The sequence below is a fragment of the Dermacentor albipictus genome, chromosome 10 (assembly GCF_038994185.2).
Source record: "Dermacentor albipictus isolate Rhodes 1998 colony chromosome 10, USDA_Dalb.pri_finalv2, whole genome shotgun sequence".
Lineage (NCBI taxonomy): Eukaryota > Metazoa > Arthropoda > Arachnida > Ixodida > Ixodidae > Dermacentor > Dermacentor albipictus.
In genome coordinates, this window is record NC_091830.1 from 44375545 (window position 1) to 44398992 (window position 23448).

Consider the following 23448-nt stretch of genomic DNA (forward strand, 5'->3'; position numbering starts at 1 on the left):
GTGCGAACGTGCTGACGTCACGTTGGCTGCTCTGCCGTGACTTCGAGGCACTTTGTCGTGGGAGGCCAGTCGCTCGGATGGTACAGTCGATCGTCGGCCATGAGCAGAGCGGTCTTCTTGTAGAAGTAGTAGTGCCACACCCCGGCTAGAAAAGAAATCGGGAACATATTTTACGCTGACTTGCAATAATCTCGAGGAAAACTCGACGCTGTGGTTCTTTCGCATGCGTGGAACGCCGATAACTGTCACGAGGGGTGCCTTTATTATACCAACGCCATCCAAGTCAGTTGCCTCTTGCAAAGAAAGTGCGCAAGTGCATATGTACAATTTTGTTTACTATTTATATATTCAAGCATACATAAATGCATGACGAAAATACGAAGAGCGAGACTTCACTGCAAGAAAACAATATTTTGCAGTGTCATGGCTGTTAGGTGAAGCTATGTTGCATACAAGTACAGAAACTTCGCATATCTGCTTTTCCACGGGTCGCAGTGCCCTTCAACAAACTTGCCTGCACACTGGCACCAGATTTTCCTTTAGATTTTGATTTTGCTGCATTTAGGTAGCACTTAATGTCTGTGATATATCGAGCAAATACTTGCATACTTGTTTTACAGAAACTCATTCAGAGTAGCAACATTTATGTCCTAGTATTTGTGCATGCTGCACCAGAAAACTACCTTACTCAACTTTTTTAGTTAATTTAGCTAAGTGCACGGAGATAGTTTAAGTGTTTCTTCAACATTTGTAAAATGTTAACAGTAGCAAAAAAACAATCTAGTGTAAGTATATTTTTGTTAACTTTGCAGAAAAGCTGGTTTCGCTGCAAGCTGTACTGATGTGGTAAACATGATCCCAACAAGCCACCAATTTATCCAGCTGCTGTTTTAGACGAAACATGCACCTACCTTATAGTCGCCACAGTACCAGTATTAAGCTCACTATTCTATACCAACTGGCTCAAAACAGTACTTATGCCATAACATATGTGAAATGTACAAATGCGACCAGAAGAAACAATAGCATTTGATCATGCTTTGAGTATTAGAATGTACATCTCTTTCACGTGTAAATTGAAAGACCGAGACTTGGCAGCGTTACCCCTTATAACCATGCTATCATTGCACATAAAGCAATGTTGCTACAATGTCAAGCTGCAGCATTGCCTGCATGTTGCTTGAAACGCTGCAGCATCATGGTTAAATGTTGACAAATGCTACTTCGCAGCTGCCATCACCACTGCAACATTGTTGAACGTGTCGCAATGCAATACGGGATCCGCAACATTTCAGCAGGTGCTGTAGGTGTGATATGTGACTTTGGGCATTACATCTAAAGAGACTTGGTGACCATTTCTGCTTGTCATTAGTGGATTGCAATTTCAAATTTTTTGCAAAGTCACAACGGTTTTGGGAGGCTTGTTGGTATTTAGGCATTTTTTATCAAAAAACTGAATTTTGTGTATGTGATCACCTGCCAAGACTGGTTTGTGGATTCATATCTACAAGTGACACTTGCGTAACAACACAAATGCAGGACACGGGACAAAGTAACATGCGACAAGCACTGCAGAAAGTCGCCAACTAGCCCAGCTCGTCACGTTCCTAAGTTCTAACGCTTGTCCTCGTTGCATGTAGCTTTGTCCTGCATTTAAATTGCTACCCGAGCACTATCTGTAGCTCTCAAATTCACCTACTAGTTTGTCAGTCCGTCACGATTCTAAGTTACAGGTTACCTGACATGGTGAAACATGAGGTTTACCGAATCTCTGAAGCGTGAACAATGTGACATCAGCAGCAGTGGTTTGCCATGAAAGCTGCAGCTGCTTGGATGACTCATCTTCAACCATTTCCTGGGAGAGGTAGAGAAATGAAGAAAAAAGAATTTCTTGTCTTCGCAGTACAGATGACGTTCATTAAGTCTGCAGGTTGCCCAGCCAAAGCTGCTTAACTAAATATTGTCCATCTGCATTACCCCACAACACTGATTTTGTAGCCAGGCAACACTTCTGGAAATCGGTATAAAAAATTCTTTATATCAGCACACAATGAGACGTAAGTGCTTTATTGTTGCACTGTCGCCTCTTGAAGACTGTCCCACATTATGAACCTCGTTAAAATACTTTGACAATTACACTTACTGTCCTCTAGTATCGGGATGATCCCACCAATCCACTGCCTTTAATTACACTGTGTCTAAGGAACGAGAATGCTAGTAAAATGAAACGCGCCTTTGTCTCTGCAGCGCGGCGCTTATATTTAACAGTGCCACAGAAGTAAGCGGAATTGACTCGCCATCGACCACACATGTAGTGTCAGCGACAGAGCCAAGTAGATGAGGTTGACAACGACCGGCGTCTTGAAGGTCGCGGCGACCTCCCTGAACTCCCCGACTTGGAAGGCATAGGTATTGAAAATTGTGAGACACATGACCAGCAGGCTCGACACGATGCAGAAATCTTGAATGCTGAAAAGAAAAAAGAAAAAAAAAGATATGTCTGGAAAGCTCCTAAAGTCGAGATCCACTGCCAACTCTTACATGAAAAGCAGTAGCAAGGTAACTGGTGAACCCCTGCGGAGGTCTGACAAAACGTTGAGCACTACGTCGACGGCCAAAAGCACTAACTGAAACAATATCACTAATCTGAAGCGGTCGCACCTCATGTTTACGAAATAGCGCCGCATCCACGCGTGTTTACAAGCGGTTGCTACGCGACCGCGCAGTTAACAGGACCGCAGTTATAGTTACATTGATAAGAACAAAAAGACTATAAACAAAAATGCTAATATGCTCAATTTATCTATAAACATAATTATCATAATTATGCTTTGTTTGCATTTTTTGTGCTGCAGTTACGAGTGCGATCCTGTCTAGTATGAACGCGTCCATGTGTTTGTCTTGTGTATAGTCTTGAGGCATTTGTTGTGGTCTGCGGCGTGCTTGCGAATGGCGTTCCTGCGAAGATAGTATTGGCAGGAGTATCGCGCAGCAAAATGAATATTCTACGTCGCTTCGGTGATGTTCCTCTCCTGAAAGATATGTACGTCGATCTTCCGGAAATAACGGGCGCAACTCGTTTTCGGCACGAGCGTTTGTCTGGCGAGTGACGGCAACGTCTGAAAATTGCATGAATGAGAGCAGTAATGGCGTTTTCTCCAGAAATAGGGACGCGCTTTCATTAGCGAGATTGCTGAACAAACAGAAGTTAGAAATGCATTCGTTTGTCACCCACACGATGTTCAAAAGGGGCCGTGGAGGTCGCTCTGGACTTGTGCTTTTGACGATTGAGCGTCGTTGGTCAATATGGGGCATATTCTCGGACGATCACTTTCCGAAAAAACTATCCACTTCTCGTGACGCAGTGCTCAATCAGCTCAACAGGTTTTGCTCAACCAGCCAATAATCGCGCACTGAAAGTGGTATCTCCTAAAGTGACCGTCAAGGAATACGCCCCTGATTGACGTGCTTGGTAGTTTTAAAATCCTTTGTTGTACAGGTCACTTCATTGTGAAGGTCGAGCACCGTACCGACAAAGTGTGCAACTGTAGCCAATTTTATTGCACTGAGGTTCAGAGCATGCTCTGTGGCGAAGCGCAGGAGCTGCACAAAGTAAAACTGCGCATCATTGAATGAAGCTGTTGCATCCCTTTCCGTCAAAATTCTTGGTTAGTTTTGTAGGATCTTCGTCACCTGTTCACTTTGTTGACATTCGCGTCCTTCGCGCTTTAGGTGGCCTTGAAGACGTACGTCGCCGGTTGTCAGTCATGATTACACGTTCATGTCATCATCAGCTGCAACGTATTTGTCAGCCGTCGCAGGCGCTGATGCGTGACAAGAAGTGTGCAAGTGGTTCCTGGAGCAGTGCAGCAGGACTACTTCTGATATCGGCACGTCCGTTACATGCGCCAAGCGCATTGTGGCGATGTCTGTAGAGGGCAGTAGCAGCACCACTACGTGGAGTTCGTTGTAAAGCAACAAATGCGGGGGTGGGGTCGGAGACACCTTAATTCATTCGTTGTACCGGTAAATTCATTGTAGTGTTCTTCGTTTTAGAGGCGTTCACAACATATAGAAGACAGGAATTTGGCCGGGACACAATCAATCCTTCGTTATACAGGTTATTTCATTGTAGAGGTGTTTGACTATAGTATCGGGATGATTCTCGGACAGTCTTGGCTCGTTGAGTACTACTTCACACGAAGGAAGTAGTGCCGCCGAAAGTTATTGACCGAAAATACGTCCCTTCCAACAGGTTATGTAGGTAATCGAGTGGCTACATTTCTAGCATACAACATCACCATTCTTCACTGATCATAGCCAGCAAGTTACATATAACATCTAAAATGAAATCCTAGCAAATGCGAATTTAACGTGCAGTGACCTGCAGAACTGCTATCACTAAGACGTAAGATGCGAGCTGTTGACTCCAAAAACCGAGATTGTTTGTCGCTTAGTGTGTTTCCCACATTACCGTCAATAAAATTTTGCGTGCCAAAGATCTAACTTGTTATACTCTTGGCAATCGGATGACAGGGGATCCATAAATAGCTCAATCAATTGCAACTGGCTAAGGAGGAGTAAAGATAGCACACTTGAGTGCTTTTACTTGCAATGTATGAACAATCTTGGAGGCAATAAGGGTCTTCAGAATTCTCAGCACTCTGACCTCGTGGGAACCTGACAACATCAGCCCAATTTATGAGAGCAACTTGATTGTAGCAAATGGTGTAGACATTGAATTAAGCTGCTTGAAAACGGCAAAGCTGCACATAAACGGAGTGATGTTGCAAAAGCCCGCACATTGTCATGGCAAGATCACTCGACTCCTCACGTCAGCAGAATAACTGGATACTCGCTCACGATTACTTCCACAGGACATGTACTCTCTGACACTGCTCCCAGAAACCCGACATGGAAGCTGAATTCCATTGCCGTGTCAATCGCCATCTTCCCAGCGATTATCAGAAGCGGCATCAGCTCCCGAGCACCCCAGCAGGCACCACCACTGGCATGCTATCTCGCACTGTGTTCACGTGTCACAGAGCTGCACACGCACCATGGGCACGCAAGCACAACAGTCATTTACATTTACCGGCGCCAACTCATGCTCACGTGTGCATCCACTCACCAGCACTACCTGACGTACCTCTGCTCGCATTCGCCAACAGTCACCCACGTTCGCACTTGTGTTGACTCCAAATTACACTGTCACAGAGTTCCGCCCGTAGTCATGCCCACTTCTTCATCGCATTTCTTGCATTTTCAGGATCACAGGAAACGTACAGTTGTGCAATAGATAATGAATTTTCAATTCTTTAGTGAGTTTTGTCAAGCTTCCAGAATGTGGGCTCAGTGCGAAAACTCACTACACGAGCATCAAATATGAGAATGTCAACTGTTTTCTGCCTAGCAGGCTTGAAAAGCACTTATCCAGACATTTGAAAACTATGCCTGTTGCAAGACTGTGAAAAAACACTGAAAGAAATGAATCTGCTATACTTACGCAGAGCAAGAACACCCAACCATCTACTTTCCCACTCGTTTTACTAAAGCATTCTGCACATGTTGTCCAGAGTTGCAGCTCAATCCCAATCAAAACTTTTTCAAGGTCTATGCGACACATTTTAATATCATTACTCTCATTGGTGCTCTTGCTGTTGATGCATTATTTTGGTGTACACAATTGTGTGTACAGCACCTGGAAGGGTTACATCAAATAACAGGGCTAGTTACGGGACAGACAGAAAGGAATAGACAAAACGTTGACTATTAACCTCATTAGCTTTTATTTTATTTGGCTTTGTCATGCACCAACCAGGCCAAGCTAGCATTCTGTTGCTATGCTTGACACCATCAGCACACTGGAAAAGAGGCTTTTTCTTTTTTGAGAGATGTTTGTGAGGGACGGGAGGGGGAGGGGGGGTCCTTCATTGCATGCATTTGCCTTTACTTTGGCTACTGAAACAACATTTTGAAAGAAACATAAGTACTAAGTCTCTTGAATTACATAATTGCACAGCTAGATGTAAAGCAGTCCAGCAGAATTTGCATTACTTATTGATATCAAGGGATGGGCATGGACACTTGGAGGTAACTGGGAGAGACCTTCATTCTGCAGTAATTGTAAAGTACGCTGATGAAGAATATTTATATCGGCCGATTATGTCAGGGACTCTTGAAGTTATCTTTTACTGAAAATAAAAAAACTACTTGGAAAGAATATGAAGGATTTCCAAAATCAAGCCACTTTCAGACGGTAACGTACAGATAACACGAACTTTATATTGCTCTCAGTAGGAAGCATCCCTTGTCACTGGTTATTCAGCGATTAAGCAGCGTTTATTTGATGGTCCATCTGGAAAATTAAGAGTGGTATAATTTCCTCTTATGGAACAAAGCATGTAACCGCTCACGTGAGCTGTAAATCGTACATTTTGTGTTACCCATTTGCCAGGTGCCTGGATGCTATTACTGACTACTCAGAAGCGGAATGGGTTCAGCACCTCATACTGCCACGAGCCCTTGCCGATTATTATTATGCACGGCTGCAGAGGCGAGGGTTGATTAACGACCATCTTGTGCCATTGGTACGTATATCAACAATTTACATGCCAAACTTCTTGCATACCTTTAATGAAACATGGAATTGGAATGAAATAGTTTTTTTTTTTTTTTTTAAGCAAAAGGCCCACGCTATTCATTTTGTGGGCTCAAGTTAACCTGCACCTTTAACATGAGATGATGCATCAGCTCAGTGATGTCTCACTATTTCTTCAGGTTTTCAAGCTACTAGTAACCCTGTTCTTACATTATGTGCAATATAAGAATACTTTCTGAAGAAATTTCTCTTCGCAGTTAAGGTAATGAGAATTGCACATCTGTGTTTACATTGTCTACATTGCAGTGCCACTAAGTTACGTGCCAGCTAGCTTTGACAAGTATGCCAGTATATTCGTAGTTAACTTGAGCTTGTTAAGGCGGTGAAGAAAAGAAGCCATCTAATGGGTGCAGATTATTACAGCCACCTATTTAAGTGTGTTTAGCTTAAGGTGGGATGCCGCAGTTGAAAGTCATCTTTTTAATTTATTGGTGGATCTTAACCAAATTTGTACGCCCTGTTTATTTTGGTGTGCTAATTTCAATATTGTAATTATTTTTGGCCTAGGACAAGTAGTACCTGATGTACTGCAGACAATGCGTTCCTTTGTTCCAAGAAAAATTGGCACCTAGATAAAAGAAAATTGAGCATAGTGGTTAGGAAATAGAAATGTAAAATGTCGAAAGCTTGCGCCAAGGTATGAACCAATGTCCTAGACTCATTTCAACTAAAGTAAGCGCCCATCAAAGTTACCTGAAAAAACAAAAAATACTGTCTTCACATATGAAACACATGACTCATGAAAAACATTTACTGAGAAAAGTATTACACTAAAATTGGTCTTGGTGCACACTCCATGCGTTTCTCTTTTAGGTTAAGAAAAAAATTACAATAGCTAAAATAGAACAGAGACTATAATCTCTCCAAATTTGCACTTGTGTCAAAATTATGGTTTTGAGAAATTGTGGAAAAACATTTTCAAAGCACCTTTATTGGAACAAAACGTACAAAATCGTACAGAAAAGAAGGTTTTTAGAAATGGAAAAAAAAAATGGCTGAACTGACAATAAGGTTCTAAGGCCGATTTTCGGTACTTAAGCACAGCCTTCCCCCTTAAAGAATCACCAGTGGCACTTTGTCTGCTGCAGCACTACTCGCCGTGGTGTAGTGGCTTTGGCATTGGGCTGCTAAGCCTGAGGGCATGGGATCAAATCCTGGTTGTGCTGGCCAAATTTCGATAGCGGTGAAATGCAAAAATTCCCCTGTACCGTGCATTGGGTGTGCATTAAACAACCCCAGGTGGTCAGAATTAATCTGGAGTCCCCCACTATGGCATGCCTCATAATCATATCGTGGTTTCGGCACGTGAAACCCCAGAATTTAATTTAAGTTCTAACTTCAGCACTGGTGACATTATTATGCTCTTGCTCATGAACACAAAATGTGTCTCGCAAGAACTTGTTCTCAATTGACTTAGACATCACTTAAGGCTTCATTTGGAGCCTAATATTATTATTGGGAGACAGCGTTGCAAAGGCTTATGTTTGTGTCCCTGCTGTGTGTCTTGTATGCTATTGCAGTGAAGTTTCTCAATCTAGTTAGATAAACAATGCTAATGAGCACTCATTTCATTAGTTGCTAGTTAACAGGTTGCTATACAGACGGACAACTTTTTGTGGCTATGAAGGGAAAGCTATGGAGGCAAAACACACACAATTGAAAGTGTTTCTGAAAATATTCTCGCATTTTAATCCACATTAGTTTAGGCTCGAGAAGGGAGAACGTAAACACCTTATTAGCAGCAGTTAAATAAGACGGAAGACACCGCTGAGTCTAGAGGTTTACTTACTTTGCAGCTTTTCTCTTCCCTGTCTGAGGAGATGTGAAACTTGTCACATGTGGGAGCTGCGTTGACGCAGCATCTCTTCCGAGCTACCAAAAGCACTGTTGAATGCTGCCGGACTACTTGGCGCGGTAACACTCGTGGCAGCGGCCATGCGCCCGTAGTTTTACCTTCATAGCCACAGAAAGTTGTCCACGAGTATGGTGGGCATTCGTGATCGTGCCCCATGTGCATCTGATTTTTCGTGCTCGAATTACAGTATTAGCAATGAATGCTGTCTGTAAAGAGTTTCATTTTGTAAAATTTCAGTTTAGTTCATGTCTTGAAAGACTGTGTCATTTCCTCTTTTCTTGCATAGTTGCCTCGCAATATCTTCATGGATTGAGCGACAGGTTGGCGCTGCCTGCCCATGGGCTTGCACATATATTCTCTGTGTTTTTGCTTTACGTCACTCTGCTACCTGTCAGGTGATAGCCTGCACTTGCCTGGTCCTTTTCATTCCTCTTTGGGCTGTGCGACACAACAGTACTTGCTCCAAGCCTGTCACCAACCGAAAGCCATTTTTATTTGCAGTGGCACCATCTCTCGATGGCAACATACACTCTAACACAATGACGCCTTTGAAATTACCGTATTTATTTTATTACCAAAACCCTGCAGCACCATATGGGCATTAATTCAGGGTGGGCATTCCAGGTAATAAATACAAAGGAATTGAGAACCACCAGATTAGCCTCAAAATTTGATATATGATGCTATGATGCCAATAAAGAATTTATAGCAAAACAAGAAAGTATGTTACATATGTGACTCACTCATCCAGTAAATACGCTTGCTGTACACCACACTCGCTGAAAATTTCTGTGGCTACGAAGGGAAAGCTACGGAGGCAAAGCATGCGCAAGTGAGAGCACTTCTGAAAAGACTTCCATGTTTTCATCCACATTAGTTTAAGCTGGAGAAGAGAAAAGATAAACGCTTATTAGGAAGAGTTAAATAAGACAAAACACACCACTGAATGTAAAAGCTTACTTATTCTGCGGCCCTTCTGCGTCTAGGCAGATGGGAAATCATTGCTGGTGGAAGCTGCACCTATTCAGCGTCTGTTCTAAGCTGCCAAAAGCATTGTCGAATGCTGGCAGACTACTTGGCGCAGTAACAAGTGCAGAGGCTTGCCCCCGTACCTTTCCGTTCGTGGCCACAGAAAGTTGTCCGCGAGTGTATAAAAGCTGCGCCGTGCACTGAACCAATTACTCTAAAAAATTTTCATCTGTTTGGCAATCTGTAACGGGTTGCAGCAACTTATTCCACATTACAATGTGAAAAAGCACGCTTGACTTTTCTAAAGCCATGAATTGTTGCCGTCTTGCTCCATTGTCGTTCTGCATGCAGGTCCTGCATGCCAGGTCCCTCGAAGCTGACTTGTTTCAGAACTGGATTACAGAAAGCGCACTCATTCACCTCAGACGATGCACCATGCTCAAAAAGCTGACTCTCCCTGCATGGCCTTTGGACGGCACTCTGCGCGAAATGAGTTGGGTAAACCATTAACCTGTCATTGTTGCACTGTTGGCATGTGTGGCACTACTGTAAACCTTTGTTCGAACGATGCCATCATGACTTTGTTGTAAGTGGCGCCATAATAATCGGGAAAGTACACTCCAACAGGATAGGAGCACATGAAACGTCAAGCAACAGCACATGGGTGCAGACACCCAGTGTGACTATGCTTGGGCCTTATTTGAGTGCCGTCAACGTAAATATCCGACTATTTTTCATTGTTTATTTGTTTATAAAGTTTTTCTCAATCACTTTTTCTAATTTTCGCGAGACATAGTTTTAGGACCCATAAATACTTTGTTTAGCGCAAAACAACAGACACAGGAAAGGCGACAGGACACAAGGTATTTATTTATGGCGCTAAACAAATTATTTACGGATCCGCACCAACTAGCCCACAAACACATTTTGCTAGATTTAGGACACTTGGCTGGTTTGCTGAAGTGATGTGTGAGTTGTTCAATAAGCAAGGTAAAGAAAAAGCAAATGAGTCTTCTTCCACAAAATTTCGTAGTATTTCTCAACGTAGTCCTGTTGGAGCTTCCCACATTTGCTCCAGTGGCATTGCGATTGTCTCCCCTCATCAGAAAAGTGGTTAGCCTTGAGACCTTGAATATACTCCACGGCAGCAATGACTTCCTTATCTGATAAATACTTCTTGTCCCCATGCCAAATCTAGGGGTTTGGAATAAGAAAAGTAGCCAGGAGACAAACACAAAAAAATGGGTAAGATGGGGCACCAATTTAAACCCTTATTCATGAAATTCAGCAACTGTAACTGCAGAGGTGTGAACTTTGTCTTGGTAAAAGAAAACTTTTTTTTTGAGCCATTCATGACTTTTTTCTGTGTAACTCATCGTCCAAGCCATTGAAAAGTGTTGCATAATATTCTACTTTTACATTTTCATCGTTTCGTAAAAAGTCGATAAAAATGACACCTTGTTGACCCCGAAAAACAATAACCGCTACCTTTCTGACTGCCAAAACGGCTTTCGCCTTTTTCAGGGCATTTTCACCGGTGCTGACCACTGTTTTGACTACTGTAGCGATTTGGGTCTGTAATGGTGTATCCATGTCTAGTCCACAGTCACAAATGAATTATAAAATTCTTGTGGATTGCACTTGTTCAGGAACAGATTCCTTATGAAACATCTGCAATCTTGTGGACCATGGTCAACAATCGTGGCACCCATCATAACAGTTTTTTTTTTTTCACTCCAGTTCCTCTTGTGGAATATCACGCACCATAAAAATTCCCACAGTCTGAGCTTTGTATGCAACAAATATTCATTAGGTGATCTTCCATCACATTGGGATTAATTTTTCCAGGCATTTCTGATGCAAAGACCTCAACGGTACGCTCTGGACACAGTTTATTCTTTATTGACATCTGGCGATGTTTGAATTCAATAAACCAAAATACACGGTTCACCAACATTCGTGCAGAAGCCTAGTGAGCTTCATGTAAATCAGTTTTAACCAACACCAATGCCCAGTTCTTTTAGAAATAAATGCTTCATCACTACATAGACAGAGAATTCTTTGTCTATGCTTTTGACCAGTGCTGACTCGCTCACCTGAAACAGCTGCTGAGCAGAAACTGAGCATAATTTCAGCTGATAACTTGGTACGAGTTACTCCGAAGACTGTTGCTATCTATCCATGTACTACAACCTGAAATAATGCGCATGTTTTTGAAATTTACCTTAGTTATTAAAGCTGCCCTCGTATATCTGGATACTATGCTTCCTTTTGAGAGCACGAAGGCTAAACGTACGGGACTTGCAATGCTGCGAGATTTCTCATTTTGAGCTCTAGAAATTTTAATTTATATTTGCGGGTCAAATTCATTTTACTGTAAAATACGGTTTTATTAGTATAGGTTTAATTAAGATGTATTCTAGCACTGCACTCCTTATGCATTTTAGTGTCCATGCAAAATTTTGTAACAATTTTCTCTTAACTAGGCTTTTTTTCTATTGTTTTGGCAATTTATAGAAGTTAATTATTAGTTATCTCAGAAACCACAGAGCATCCTTAAGCTGTGTTCCAGCTATTTTCCTGCCACGTGAATGAAAATAGACGAATAAAAGAAATACTTTATTAGTGTGAACCACTTTATTGTTGCTCTTTTGTGATCTTGAGGGGCCCGTACTCGCACTATGTCGAGAGCACCACTTTATTCAATGGGAAAGACGTAGGCATAGCGCTCACAGGAGTATGTATTGAAGGTTGTGCCTGTTTGATGTTTCAGGTCTCTTGGAAACTATCAAGTGTTTTCACGAGCTGGAGTGGCTTGAATTGATTCGGCTCGATGCGGTCACGGATACTGTCCTCGCAACTGTTGCAAAGCAGAACAAACACCTCACAGTTCTTAAACTGGATGGGTGTGAGAATGTAGGTGATGATGGCCTCAAAGCGCTGGGGCAGCACTGCCATTTTTTGAAATCCGTTGACTTTTCTGCGACTCAGGTCAGTTGTGCAGTTCATTTCGTTTCCTTGTACAGTCAAATTTTGATATACAATGAACATGGGTATAGCAGATTATCAGACAAAAAAAGGAAGCCTAAAATGCTTCTTGCTCATATCAGCAGCATGTGACGAGTATCTGCTTATCACAAAATCCCGAGAGATAACCTACCATCTCTCGGTATGTTCCAGTATAACAAATAGTATCAGATATAACAAAGGTATTTTTTGTTTCGGGTGCAACTTTATCATAAGGAGTCTCAACTGTAGTAAATTTCTGTGGATAGGTTTGGTTACTGAGGGCATAGGCTAATTCATTCGCTGATATTTCTTCTTTGACCAACGATTTTTGTGTGCAGTAATAATACCAACCTCAGCTTGTCTTGACGTGTTTCACGTAACTTCTAGCTTTCAGTATTGACCTGTTGCAATATACTTAGTGACTCCCGATTTACTTGTTTGTATCCTTTAACTAACTTTTCTGTGTGTGTGTGTGTGTGCATGGAAAAAGTGTTAGCATGTTTTGGCTTGCTTTGTGCAGCTTCCTTTGTTTATTTAAATGCTGTTGTCCTTCACTATATGAAGCCAAGAAATGCATAGGGAATATATGACTGTGTTTCTTTATTTAAAATGTCGAAGTAATGGTGAATAGGGAAAAGGAAGCACGAGAGATGACAACTTGCCGCCAGTGGGAGCCACGCCCATAACCTCCACTAGGCGGGTGTGATGCTTTACCAGTTTAGCCACAGCGGCAGTTGTAGCCCCATTTTTCTTGCATATTTGTGTATGCGCACTGGACCCAGCCTTGAAATTGTTAGCCCTTCCACTACAGTGCCCTTCATAGACCATGCTGCTAACTTGAGACGTCAAATGTCGTAAATGTTTGACGCAGTACAAGCTGCCAGTACATTTGTTTGAAACATGTGAGTGGCACGCTGTCTATCAGAAGGCATTGATTGTAGTCGTAGATATTAGGTTTCAGGCGAGACACTCCTTTTGGTCTGGCTCGTACACTCACGCACCTGCATTGGCATGCAGTATATCTTTTATTGTGAGCTTGTCAGCTGCAGCTGTAAATCATTTCTCTCGCACTGCAATACACATTTATACTCACTGGACAATTGTGCTAGCGGCTCTGCGTGTTGCCAAGGCATGTGCACAACCTGTGCCTTTTTTTGTGTCGCTTTCAAAGTCAATCTCTCGTACTAACCTTGGAGTATTCGGATTTTCACCTACAGTGTACTGAATATGTCTGGTGGTGGTAAGAGACGTTGCTTTGCTTAGGTCGCACAAAATGTGCTGCATGTTTGAAGGAATCCTTTGCGGTGTTATTTGAAAGGGATTATTTTTGCCTACTGCAGATAACTTCTCGTGGTTTGGATGCCTTGGTCAAAGGTCCCTGCAGTGCCACCTTAGAGGCAAGTTGACAGTTCATGACCGGTGTTGCCAGAGTGGGCTGTTTTGTGCAAAGCTTTAGGGGATGATGAGCAGAGAAAATTTGAGTTTTCTAAACTGCATGGCTAGCTTGTGGCTTTGAAGGCAATATTACGATATAACCACAAAATTCTGGTGATATACCGGCATTTTGCGTTAACCATCATAATACCGTGGCAATAACAGTGAGGATAGGGTCCACCCAGCTACACTCCTTATATCTGCCTTTCGTGGTACCTGAAAGTCATGCCAGGTTATTGTTTGAGAGTGTCTTTCATATTTGTAGGAAGTCGAAAGCGCTGAACAGTGGTCCACGGCGTTCCAGTGTATGCGAGGTACCGTATTTACACAACTGTAAGTCGACCCCTTTTTTAATATTTGAAAGTCTGAAGTTGGGGGGTCGACTTACAATCGAAACCAAAACATGGCCCCGCCAAAAAAAGCGATACAAGCAAGAGCTACAACATAGTTACAATTTTATGTTTGCTCTATGGCCCTACCCGTATCTAGCGCCACTGTTCCCATTTGCGGCGGCACCCTCACAACGGCGGCGCTTGCGGGGAGTATCGGTAGTTCATAGAAGAGCAGACACCGCTCGTGGGTTTCTCTTTCTCTGTTTAAAGGCTAGACGCGTTCCACTTGAGTGCCGGCTACGTGCTACATCTCTGCTTCCCCAGTCGTCATGAGTGCTGCAGGCCCACTAATCGTTCGGCACTCGTTCACAGCAGCGTTCAAGGGGGCTGCCATCCTTTACGCTGAAGAAACAAATCACTGCACAGCGGGCCGCAATTTCGATGTTTCTAAACGGGTGGTGCGAGAGTGGCGACTGCAGCGAAGCGAAATTTTCACCCTGTGACGGCAAGTGACAAATTTCCCACGTGCCGAAGTCTGGACGTTTTCCGGAGCTGTACGCTAAGCTTGCGGCGTACGTCGCTGAAATGCGTGATCGGTCCCTGCCATTGAAGTGCGACGTGATCATGAAACAAGCCCGGACTTCCTAGGTATACTTTGTGGCGCAAAATACATTTCTGGAAAAGGGACAGAAGAAAGGGAGACAGTGAAGCGCCAAACTAGCAACTGTTTAATGACAGCCTGAACAAACGTAAAGAAGAAAATACAACTATACCTCGGAAATCTAAGCACCAACTTGCCCAAGAAGAAGTCCTTTTGCAAGCCCGGACCTTCACCTTAATTTTAAGGTTCTGCTCCGCCGCGAGTACAACGAGTAGCTGGCGGCAGAAGACTGCGAAATTACGCCAACCGGACCTGTCAAAAGAGCCTCCGTGATGGCTGCGTGTGGTTGGGTGCATTTGGCTTGGGCTGCTGTTCTGCAAGATGTCTTGGTGCGGTCGTTTGCCAAATTTGAAATTTCGCTGGACCACGACGCGCTGTGGGACCGCAGCAACGATGACGATGGCAGCACTAGCGCAGACGAGTAGTCGAGTGACCATGTCAGCTACTAATAAATTTTCGTTATCGAATGTGCCCTCGGGTATGCTCTCTTATTTTTTTTTTCGGTCAAGCGATATGGGGGGGTAGACTTACATTCGAGTCGACTTACAATCGTGTAAATACGGTAAATATGTTGTGAATGGGCTAATGGAATGTCGAAGTGCTGGTGGTTCACTATACAAAAACATGAAGTCTATTCACATTACATATGGAAAACAAATGACTTGGGAAGGGTATTGCATTGGAAACGTACAGATTTTATAGTTGGAATCTAAATGATACTACACATACAGCAAAACATTTCTTAATCAAATATTCCCTCTTTCCCTTCCGCCATTGTACAGTGGCAAACCGGACACTCATCTGGTTGACCTCCCCACCAGTCTTGTCCTTGCTTTCTCTCTCTTTTTCTATAGTGAAATAAACTGTATAATGAAGGATTATGTCTCGGCTGAATTGCCATTGTTCATATGCTTTGTGAGCGCATCTATGATAAAGACCACTACAGCGAATTTGCCGCTAAAAAAAAATTTTGTTGCCAGTTTGTTGCTTTGCAATGAACGCTACATGGCAGTGCCGCTGCTGCCCTCTAAAGATGTCACAGAGACGCAGCGAGGTGCAGAGAGAGAGAGAGAAACAACTTTACTGGTCCATTGTGAACTGAAATGCGTTAAGCGTCTGATGGGGTGGCTCCCTCTTCGCGGGCTCCATATGCTTCCAGGGCCGCTTGGCCCCTGTGGATCAGTCGGAGCTGGTCTTCCAGGGCGGGGCTGGACAGCATGATCTCCCATCGCTCGGAAAGAGTGGGGATAGCAGGGGGGTTAGATATGGGTATAGGTGGGGGGTGGTCAATGGAAAAATTGCACTCTCCTATGACGTGCCGAAGGGTGCCTAATGCATTGCAGTGAGGACATGTGTTCTTATATCTCTCTGGGTACATTTTGTTCTGGAGGCAGGGGTGGGGAAAGGATCCTGCCTGGATTTGCCTGTATATTGTTTGTTCGGCTCTGGTCAAGGAGTGGTGGGGGTGCGGGAAAGTCTTCCTGCCGTCCCTGTAATATCTGACTATATCTCTGTAATTTGTGATGGGTTGCCATCCCCTTGCCTCCTCCTCGTTGGCCCGGGAGTTTAGCGCTCGGGCCTGTTGATGAGCATATTCATTGCCCTCAACTAAGGAGTGAGCCGGGACCCAAACTAATTCGATTGCTTGTTTAGGAGGCGTAGCTTTACCAAGAATTTTTAGTGCCCCAAGGGACACCCAGCCAGATCTGTAGTTCTTGTATGCAGCCTGTGAGTCCGTGACGATCTTGGTGACGTTTGGTTGCAGGAGTGCGAGAGCTATCGCTGCTTCTTCTGCTTCCTCCGAAGACGGAGTGTAGATTGATGCGCAGGTGACCAGCTTTTCTAGCCCGGTGACCACGACTGTTGCCCTCGTGGAGCGTTTCGATAGAGAGGCGTCTGTATATAAAACAGTGTCGTCTTCCTCCAGGGTCCTGGAGATGGCTCTTGCGCGGGCGTCGCGTCGTCCGGCATGCCTTGTGGGGTTCATGTTGCGTGGTAGTGGTTTGCATTCCAACTTCTCACTCAGCTTTTCGGGTAATTGGTCGTGGCGGGTGTAGTGCGATTCTTGCCATCCTAGCTTGCGGAGGACGCTTCTGCCCGCCTTGGTCTGGCTAAGGCGTACCCTTTGATTGGATAGGTGGGCTTCTACGAGCTCGGCTACTGTGTTGTGCACTCCCATTTGAAGTAATTTTGTCGTGGATGAATGTATGGGAATACCCAGGGCCTGCTTCGTGGCTTTCCTGATTATTGCGTCAAGTAGTAAGACGTCCTTCTTGAGGAGCTGCAGGTACGGCGCCGCGTAGACGATTCGTGATATAACAAAGGCCTCAACGAGGCGCAAGGTGTCCGATTCCTTCAGACCCCTCTGCCTGTTGGCCACTCGTCTGATCATGTTCAAGATTTGGTCTGACGTGAGCTTCATTTTTCTAATCATGGCTGTTGCCTTGCCGTCTGCCTGGATCAGGAGGCCCAGGATCCTGAGTTGTGGTACCGGGAGGATCCGGTTCCCTTCCAAAGTGATTGCTATATTTTCTGCTTGGGTACTTGATGCACGTGGTCTGACAACGGTCAGCTCCGATTTTTGAGGCGAACAGCAAAGGCCACATGTCTTCACATAGCTGTTGATCGTGTCAGCCGCTTTTTGGAGCGTGTTTTCTATCCAGCCATCCGACCCTGCCCTCGCAGTCCAGAGGGTGATGTCGTCGGCATATAATGCGTGGCCCAGACCATCTATTGATTCGAGAAGCTTGGGCAACGGCAAGAGAGCCATGTTAAATAACAGGGGGGAAAGGACCGAACCTTGCGGCGTTCCTCGATCCCCCAGGTAGATCGGTTGGGATGTCTCCTCTCCTATTCTGATCCTTGCCGTTCGGTCACGAAGAAAGTCTCGGATGTAGTTGTAAGTTTTCACTCCACAACCCGTGTTGCGCAGGTTGCGGAGGACACTTTCATGTGTGACGTTATCAAATGCCCCTGTGAGGTCTAGCGCTAGTATCGCTCGCGGCGCCTGCTTCGTTGCTCGCTTAATTACCAGTTCGTTGAGTTGTACGAGAACATCCTGGGTGCCCAGGTGTTGCCTAAAGCCATACATTGTCTCTGGCATCTGATCGGTGGCATCAAGATGTCGCTGCAACCTCTTAAGTACCATACGTTCCATGACCTTCCCCACGCAGGACGTGAGGGATATTGGTCGCATGTTGTCGATGTGAGGTGTCTTCCCAGGCTTGGGTATGAAGCGGACTTCTGCCTCTTTCCATTCGTGTGGAAGATTGCCAGACTCCCAGACCCGGTTCATATACCCGAGCAGCTGTCTGCGGGCCTTGTGCTCGAGGTTGTTAAGTAACTTGTAGGTAATGGAATCGGGTCCCGGCGCGCTGCCCCTGTTGCTCTCGGAGATTGCTGAGATCAACTCGGTGTCAGTGAATGGCTTATCTAACGCTTCATTGGTAGGTCCTGCGTAGTCGGGAGGTGCGATATCACCCTTCTCCGTTTTCAGGTACTTGGCCTTCAGGTCGTTGATGAGTTTGTCGGCATCCCCAGTATAGTTGTTGAGGGTGCGTGTGAGGCTTCGATTAGTGGCGCTCTTGCTGCCGAGAGGATCGATCAGGTGACGAAGGAGGCACCACGTCTTCCTGGTAGAAAGGGTGCCCTGCAGTCCATCACACACGCTCACATTCTGCACATTCTGCCAGGCGAAGTATGCACAAAAAGAACTTGCGACTTATTTAACTAAGTCTCTCTTGAGTTCATGATAAACAGGTTTTTCTTTCATTGAACATGCTTAGCCTGCTCTAGTGTGAGCCGTACAGTACGTGACCTTTACAAACCAAGTGACCTGTGTAATGAAGGATTCTGGAGGTTCTGAGGACTTCATTGTAAAGGCGTTTGACTGGCGGGTAGGCAACAACTTGTTGCACATTTTCTGTGATGAAATGAAAAGCAGTCCAGGTCGATGCATAGCTTTGTGCCTATAGAATCGTGCACTGCAAATGTCTGTTTTACCCCCAGTCTTGTGCAATCATGTGAGAAGTTTTAAGTCGCACTACTGAAGTGCACTAATAATCAAAGATCGTCATTGCTGCATTGCATATTAAGGGCAGAACATATGGACAGAGCGTACTCAATCCTTGGCTTTCCTTGCGAAAAATTTTCTGCATAAAATTTTAATGAGCCGCTTTAAGGAAATCTTTAGGTGCCACCTGAACCAGCTGTAGCAGGCCTGACTGCGACTGTTAATCATGAAAAAGCTGACAGCATCTATGATGCCACAACTAAATAATGGCACTGATGGCACGAGAACTATTTTGGCAACAGCCATGACAGTATCACACAATGAAAACTCCAAAGCCATGGCATGATGGAAGGCTTGAGAAATAATCTGTTGTGATGGTGGGGATTTTCCTATTTATGACTAGTTCTGCTATGCTAAAAACATAGTGATGACAAAACTAATGATAATATCTGTGACAGATGTCATGAAAACTGGCTTAAGTGTTTTTGACAGTTATCACTGTAATAAAATTTTGGCTCTTGACTGCTGTCCATGGTCAAGGTCACGAATCCAAGGTAGACTTTTGACCACCTTGGAAAGTACATGTCTCACCTGTGACTTGTAAGTCAAAAGTCTGTTACAGCTAAAAATTTGAGAAACATTGTTTGAGAAGTACCGGTAGAAAACTTCTGTTACTCATTTTTTTATCATCTTTAGGTAGCTGTTGAGTCCTTAATTATGGCAAGAGGCATCAATTTCGAGAGTGACCCAAGTATTTCATTACAGCACCTTTTAAACGACTCGTTCAAAGTGCGTATCATGCCCAACACAGCTTCAAACGTAAAAAAAGAGACATGTCGCCAGAAACGGAGCTGGCAGTCTCATGGTATCACATACAAGTTAAGAGTGCTTAAGTCAGCAGGGTGTGGTGTTTGAAGGCCATGCATCAGCCATGCATTGCATGCATCACCAAAAGTTGTCAAATTGCCCCTTCCAATTGTGTGCTTGTAACCACGGGGGGACAAACTTTCCTCTTTTGTCCTGTCGAGTCCTGTTGTTGCATTCTTGGGGAATTGAGGCTGCGTAGTGTAATTGCTGAATCGATGGCTCAATTTCCTGTCGGTACTCCTTCAAAGTTTTTTGTCCCGTTCAACCTCACTGACTCCTTGTCCTGCAGGAGTTCCTTGCCAATCGATGCAGCAAGCTTGGAGCCGATGCAGTGGCGACCCTCATGACTAACTGCCCATTGCTCCGAATACTGAGCTTGGCAGACTGCCACCAGATACTGTTTGGTAAGCAGAGTGCTTTGGCTCTCACTAGTGAACCAAATACCAAAATGTGAAACAGCAGTAAGATAGTAGTTGGTGCTCACTTCAGTGTATTCTTCATTGAAGGCACCATCTTTTACTGTATCATTTGCAGTATGTCCCGACAGTTCCGCGTAAATTTCTTTAGTAACTGCTGTTTGAGCAGTGTCATCACCCAGCACCCAATTTTGTTCACACCTATATTCAATTACTCAACCATTGGCAATTACTTATGCCTAGTAAGATTGTCTTAGATTCTTGAGAATTGTATAGTTAATAGCTTGCGATGTTTGATTCTCTTTCATCCAAACCTTGTCCATATTTTTTCTAATAACCACTCAAAGTTTGCGAAGTAAATGTGATATTACTTAACGTATATTACAGACAAACTGAATTTCTTTGGAGTTCCTATCACAGTAAAAAACAGTCACAGTAATGTCAGCAGCAGGTTGTCACCTTAGAAAGAAAACTTTGCTTCTTTAAGAATAAATTAAAACTTAACCATTAGTGCTGTATTTTGCACCTTAATTTATCGTAAGTGCACTAGTAAATAAGATGTTTATTTTTGCAGTTCTCCAGCTTAAACAAAAGCAACCGAGACTGTGGCAATATGTTTCAATAGTGCTCCCATGTGTGTTTCCCGTCCATAGCGTTCATTGCCACAGAATGCTGTCCACAAGTATGTTGCCTACATTTGTGATGTCGTAGCAGTTCAATACATGTACTGCGTTCTCCTTGCATGCTGAAGCAAAAGTGCAATAACACAGGTGACAGGGAAAGAAAAATGAATACAAAGAAATATAGTGCAATGAACACATGGCATTATACATCGTAAGTCTTGTCACAAGGTGTGTTGATGCAGCACCCGAGGCAGTACCGGTGAGGATGGAGAGGAGGGGCCAGTTGTCGTGGTTCGTCTTCTGCTGACTGTCACTGGGAGGTGAGAGGGCCGCTTGCTTCATATTCTACACTTTTCCTTTTTTTATGTCTTACCAGCCGAGGGCTTGGTACATGGATATCCAGCTGTGTATTCGAGGGAAGGGCCCAGGGTTACCCAGGTACCTGTGGTGATGACTATGGCTGTGGAAGGTTGTTATGCTAGAGAACTACTGCCCTCAAGCACCTTTGAGTTAAGTATAATAAATGTGACTCTAGCCTCACATTCTGGCATTAGTGGACATCATTAGAGAAAGCAAGGCATCTCTGTACCGATACATGCCATAATTATTTTTGGAAATCTAGCATTGTTTATGCTTCCATATGTTTTCAGCATTCATTTACACAGTAGGACAGGGTTCCTCAGCATAATAAGCCTCATGATTAGGTTGCCTTTCCAGTGCGCTCTCCGTTTCTGTGCTTCAGAGCATGATCTAATGTGTACATAGCACTGCAACTGCATACAAGGACTGTCTCTCTCTGCTCTTCAGTTGTTTTCCTTGTGCCAGGTCACCCCGTTATACCTACGGTATTGAAATTTCATCTGTTGGCAACTCTGTGTCAATCTGGATTTGCTTTCTTTTTCTTTATACTCCCCTATGTATGTTGTCTGCATCATCAAGAGTGACAAACCTTTCGGGCAATAAGCAAAAAAATTGTACCAGCATAACTAGAAACCACAACAACCTGACAATGCCGTGACAAAAGCACCACTGTCCAACTGGAAGAGAATCTGTATAAATGCGCTAGCAAATTACATGTGCTCATTTCTGTGATGTCACAATGGAGACTAACTCTTGGAAACTATGTTATGGAGTGCAGGGGCATTTGTGGCAGCTGCAGTATGGTCGTGTGGACAGAAATTGCACGGTATTCTTAGGTTGTCACCGACTAAAGACAAATATGCGTCCTACTTCCCTGGCTGATGTATTTTTGAACTGCATACTTTTCAGGTGCGTTTCACCACATGAAGCCTGTCGTCGGCATTTATCACTTTCGCTGGCCAACAGCTGGCACAGAATGCTCACCTTTCGGTTTTATTTTAATTACACTTTCCAAGGAGGCTGTTGGACTGTTCGAACTCATTCTTACAGACGTTGCTTCAACCCATCATATACATTGTGTTTATTTCGTTTTATGACGAATAAATATTTTTCTCAAACAACTTTCATTTGTTGTTCAATTTCAAGATAGTGCTTACCATAGATTGCTTATAAGCAATCTATGGTAAGCACTGTAACATGAGTCACTGGAGCCGCGAATTTCCGCACTATGTATAAGCAGCACCGCACTATAACCAGAACAACATTTTAAGCAGCAACGGCGTTTAGCTCCCGTTGTCAGCGACCTTCAAGTGACCTTGAGCCAAAAGCCACAGCCGTTATCGGGGCATTCAAATGAGAACATCCAGGCAAGTTGTGACAACGAAACGAGATAATCTGGGCCACCATAGAAGACCGCATTACATACGCTAGTTGCTTCCCAGGAAAGTTACAAAAAAGTATTGTTTTCGAGTTCTTCCTAATGATTGTTCACAGTATCACTCAAGCTGTAGCTTCTAGTACGCTAAAGTTTCATTTGTCATTTCCAATGGGCGAAGTTCAAAAGGCAGATACAGGGCACTGTACACTTGCTTGTAATCTTTTGGCTGTGAGTGTTCTTTTCAACCCCAGCGGTTCGTGATTCCCGCAGCGATCCGGCAGGGTGCAAGCCGGCAGCGTCCGGCGCGCCGCGAATGGCTGTTTGACCGAGACGAGACTTATGAGGTTCTGCCTGTGACAGGAAACTATTGCGTCCGTATGGACCAGTGCACAGTATGGTGTGGTGGGTTGCGGTGTGCCATTGGGAACATGCTCTACACACACGTTAAGATTATGGCCAGTATCATCTCCTACGAGTGCTTTGCCAGTAGCCATTTCATGCTTATATCTACTCTCGATTACGGGAGAGCCAGGCTTCTTTTCAAAGGCACGTATGTGCAAAACTTGTAGAACCAGCAGCCGCCTGTGTCCACGGGAGTCGAAGCACACTATCGGAATGGGCCCTCACTTTCGTTTGCGAGGCAGTTCCTCCGTTTTTTACAAGTGCCATACAGCGACTTCAAACCATTTCTTTGACTCTGTGCCAATCGCAACTTTGGCCACAGACTCGATCACGACGAGACGGTGGTGGTTAGGCCTAGCCGGCGGTGGTGTCGGGTGGCATGCCTTCATGGGAAGCTTGCAAAGACATAGACAGGCATTAAAAAGTAATAAACAAGAAATTGGCCGTTATAAGGTATAGTGATAACATC

At 44.1% G+C, this 23448-nt stretch overlaps 2 protein-coding genes across 3 annotated transcripts; one reads left to right on the top strand and one right to left on the bottom strand.

The window, feature by feature from the left end:
• Positions 1-9: 9 nt before the first annotated feature.
• Positions 10-2778, bottom strand: LOC139050648 (transmembrane protein 138). Its single transcript, XM_070527239.1, has 4 exons — positions 2542-2778; positions 2298-2469; positions 1765-1855; positions 10-145 (listed from the first exon to the last, which is right to left on the bottom strand). Exons 1-4 carry the CDS (start codon positions 2685-2687, stop codon positions 18-20), a joined length of 537 nt encoding a protein of 178 aa, XP_070383340.1. The 5' UTR covers positions 2688-2778; the 3' UTR covers positions 10-17.
• Positions 2779-2886: 108 nt separating this feature from the next.
• LOC139050647 (protein AMN1 homolog) lies at positions 2887-22321 on the top strand. Of its 2 annotated transcripts, none has more exons than XR_011508992.1 (8): positions 2887-3043; positions 6458-6590; positions 9837-9978; positions 12259-12476; positions 13835-13891; positions 20090-20204; positions 21068-21159; positions 22109-22321. XR_011508992.1 is itself a non-coding variant. In XM_070527238.1 (8 exons), the coding sequence occupies exons 1-7, from the start codon at positions 2997-2999 to the stop codon at positions 21144-21146; spliced, it is 777 nt and encodes a 258-aa protein (XP_070383339.1). In that variant the 5' UTR covers positions 2887-2996; the 3' UTR covers positions 21147-21159; positions 22109-22321. The 2 variants fall into 2 exon arrangements, 1 of the variants encoding a protein (XP_070383339.1); XM_070527238.1 differs by having other exon boundaries at positions 21082-21159.
• The last annotated feature ends 1127 nt before the right edge of the window (positions 22322-23448 follow it).

What these genes read in the sequence shown, in the direction of transcription:
- LOC139050648 (XM_070527239.1), bottom strand. Translation starts at nt 2,687, where the DNA reads ATGCGGCGCTATTTCGTAAACATGAGGTGCGACCGCTTCAGATTAGTG. An exon ending in ACCTTGCTACTGCTTTTCAT is followed by an intron (nt 2,470 to 2,541) that starts GTAAGAGTTGGC and finishes TTTTCTTTTCAG; the next exon opens with CATTCAAGATTTCTGCATCG. An exon ending in CACTACATGTGTGGTCGATG is followed by an intron (nt 1,856 to 2,297) that starts GCGAGTCAATTC and finishes TACCTCTCCCAG; the next exon opens with GAAATGGTTGAAGATGAGTC.
- LOC139050647 (XM_070527238.1), top strand. Translation starts at nt 2,997, where the DNA reads ATGAATATTCTACGTCGCTTCGGTGATGTTCCTCTCCTGAAAGATAT. An exon ending in TTGACTTTTCTGCGACTCAG is followed by an intron (nt 12,477 to 13,834) that starts GTCAGTTGTGCA and finishes TGCCTACTGCAG; the next exon opens with ATAACTTCTCGTGGTTTGGA. An exon ending in CTGCCACCAGATACTGTTTG is followed by an intron (nt 20,205 to 21,081) that starts GTAAGCAGAGTG and finishes GTGTTGATGCAG; the next exon opens with CACCCGAGGCAGTACCGGTG.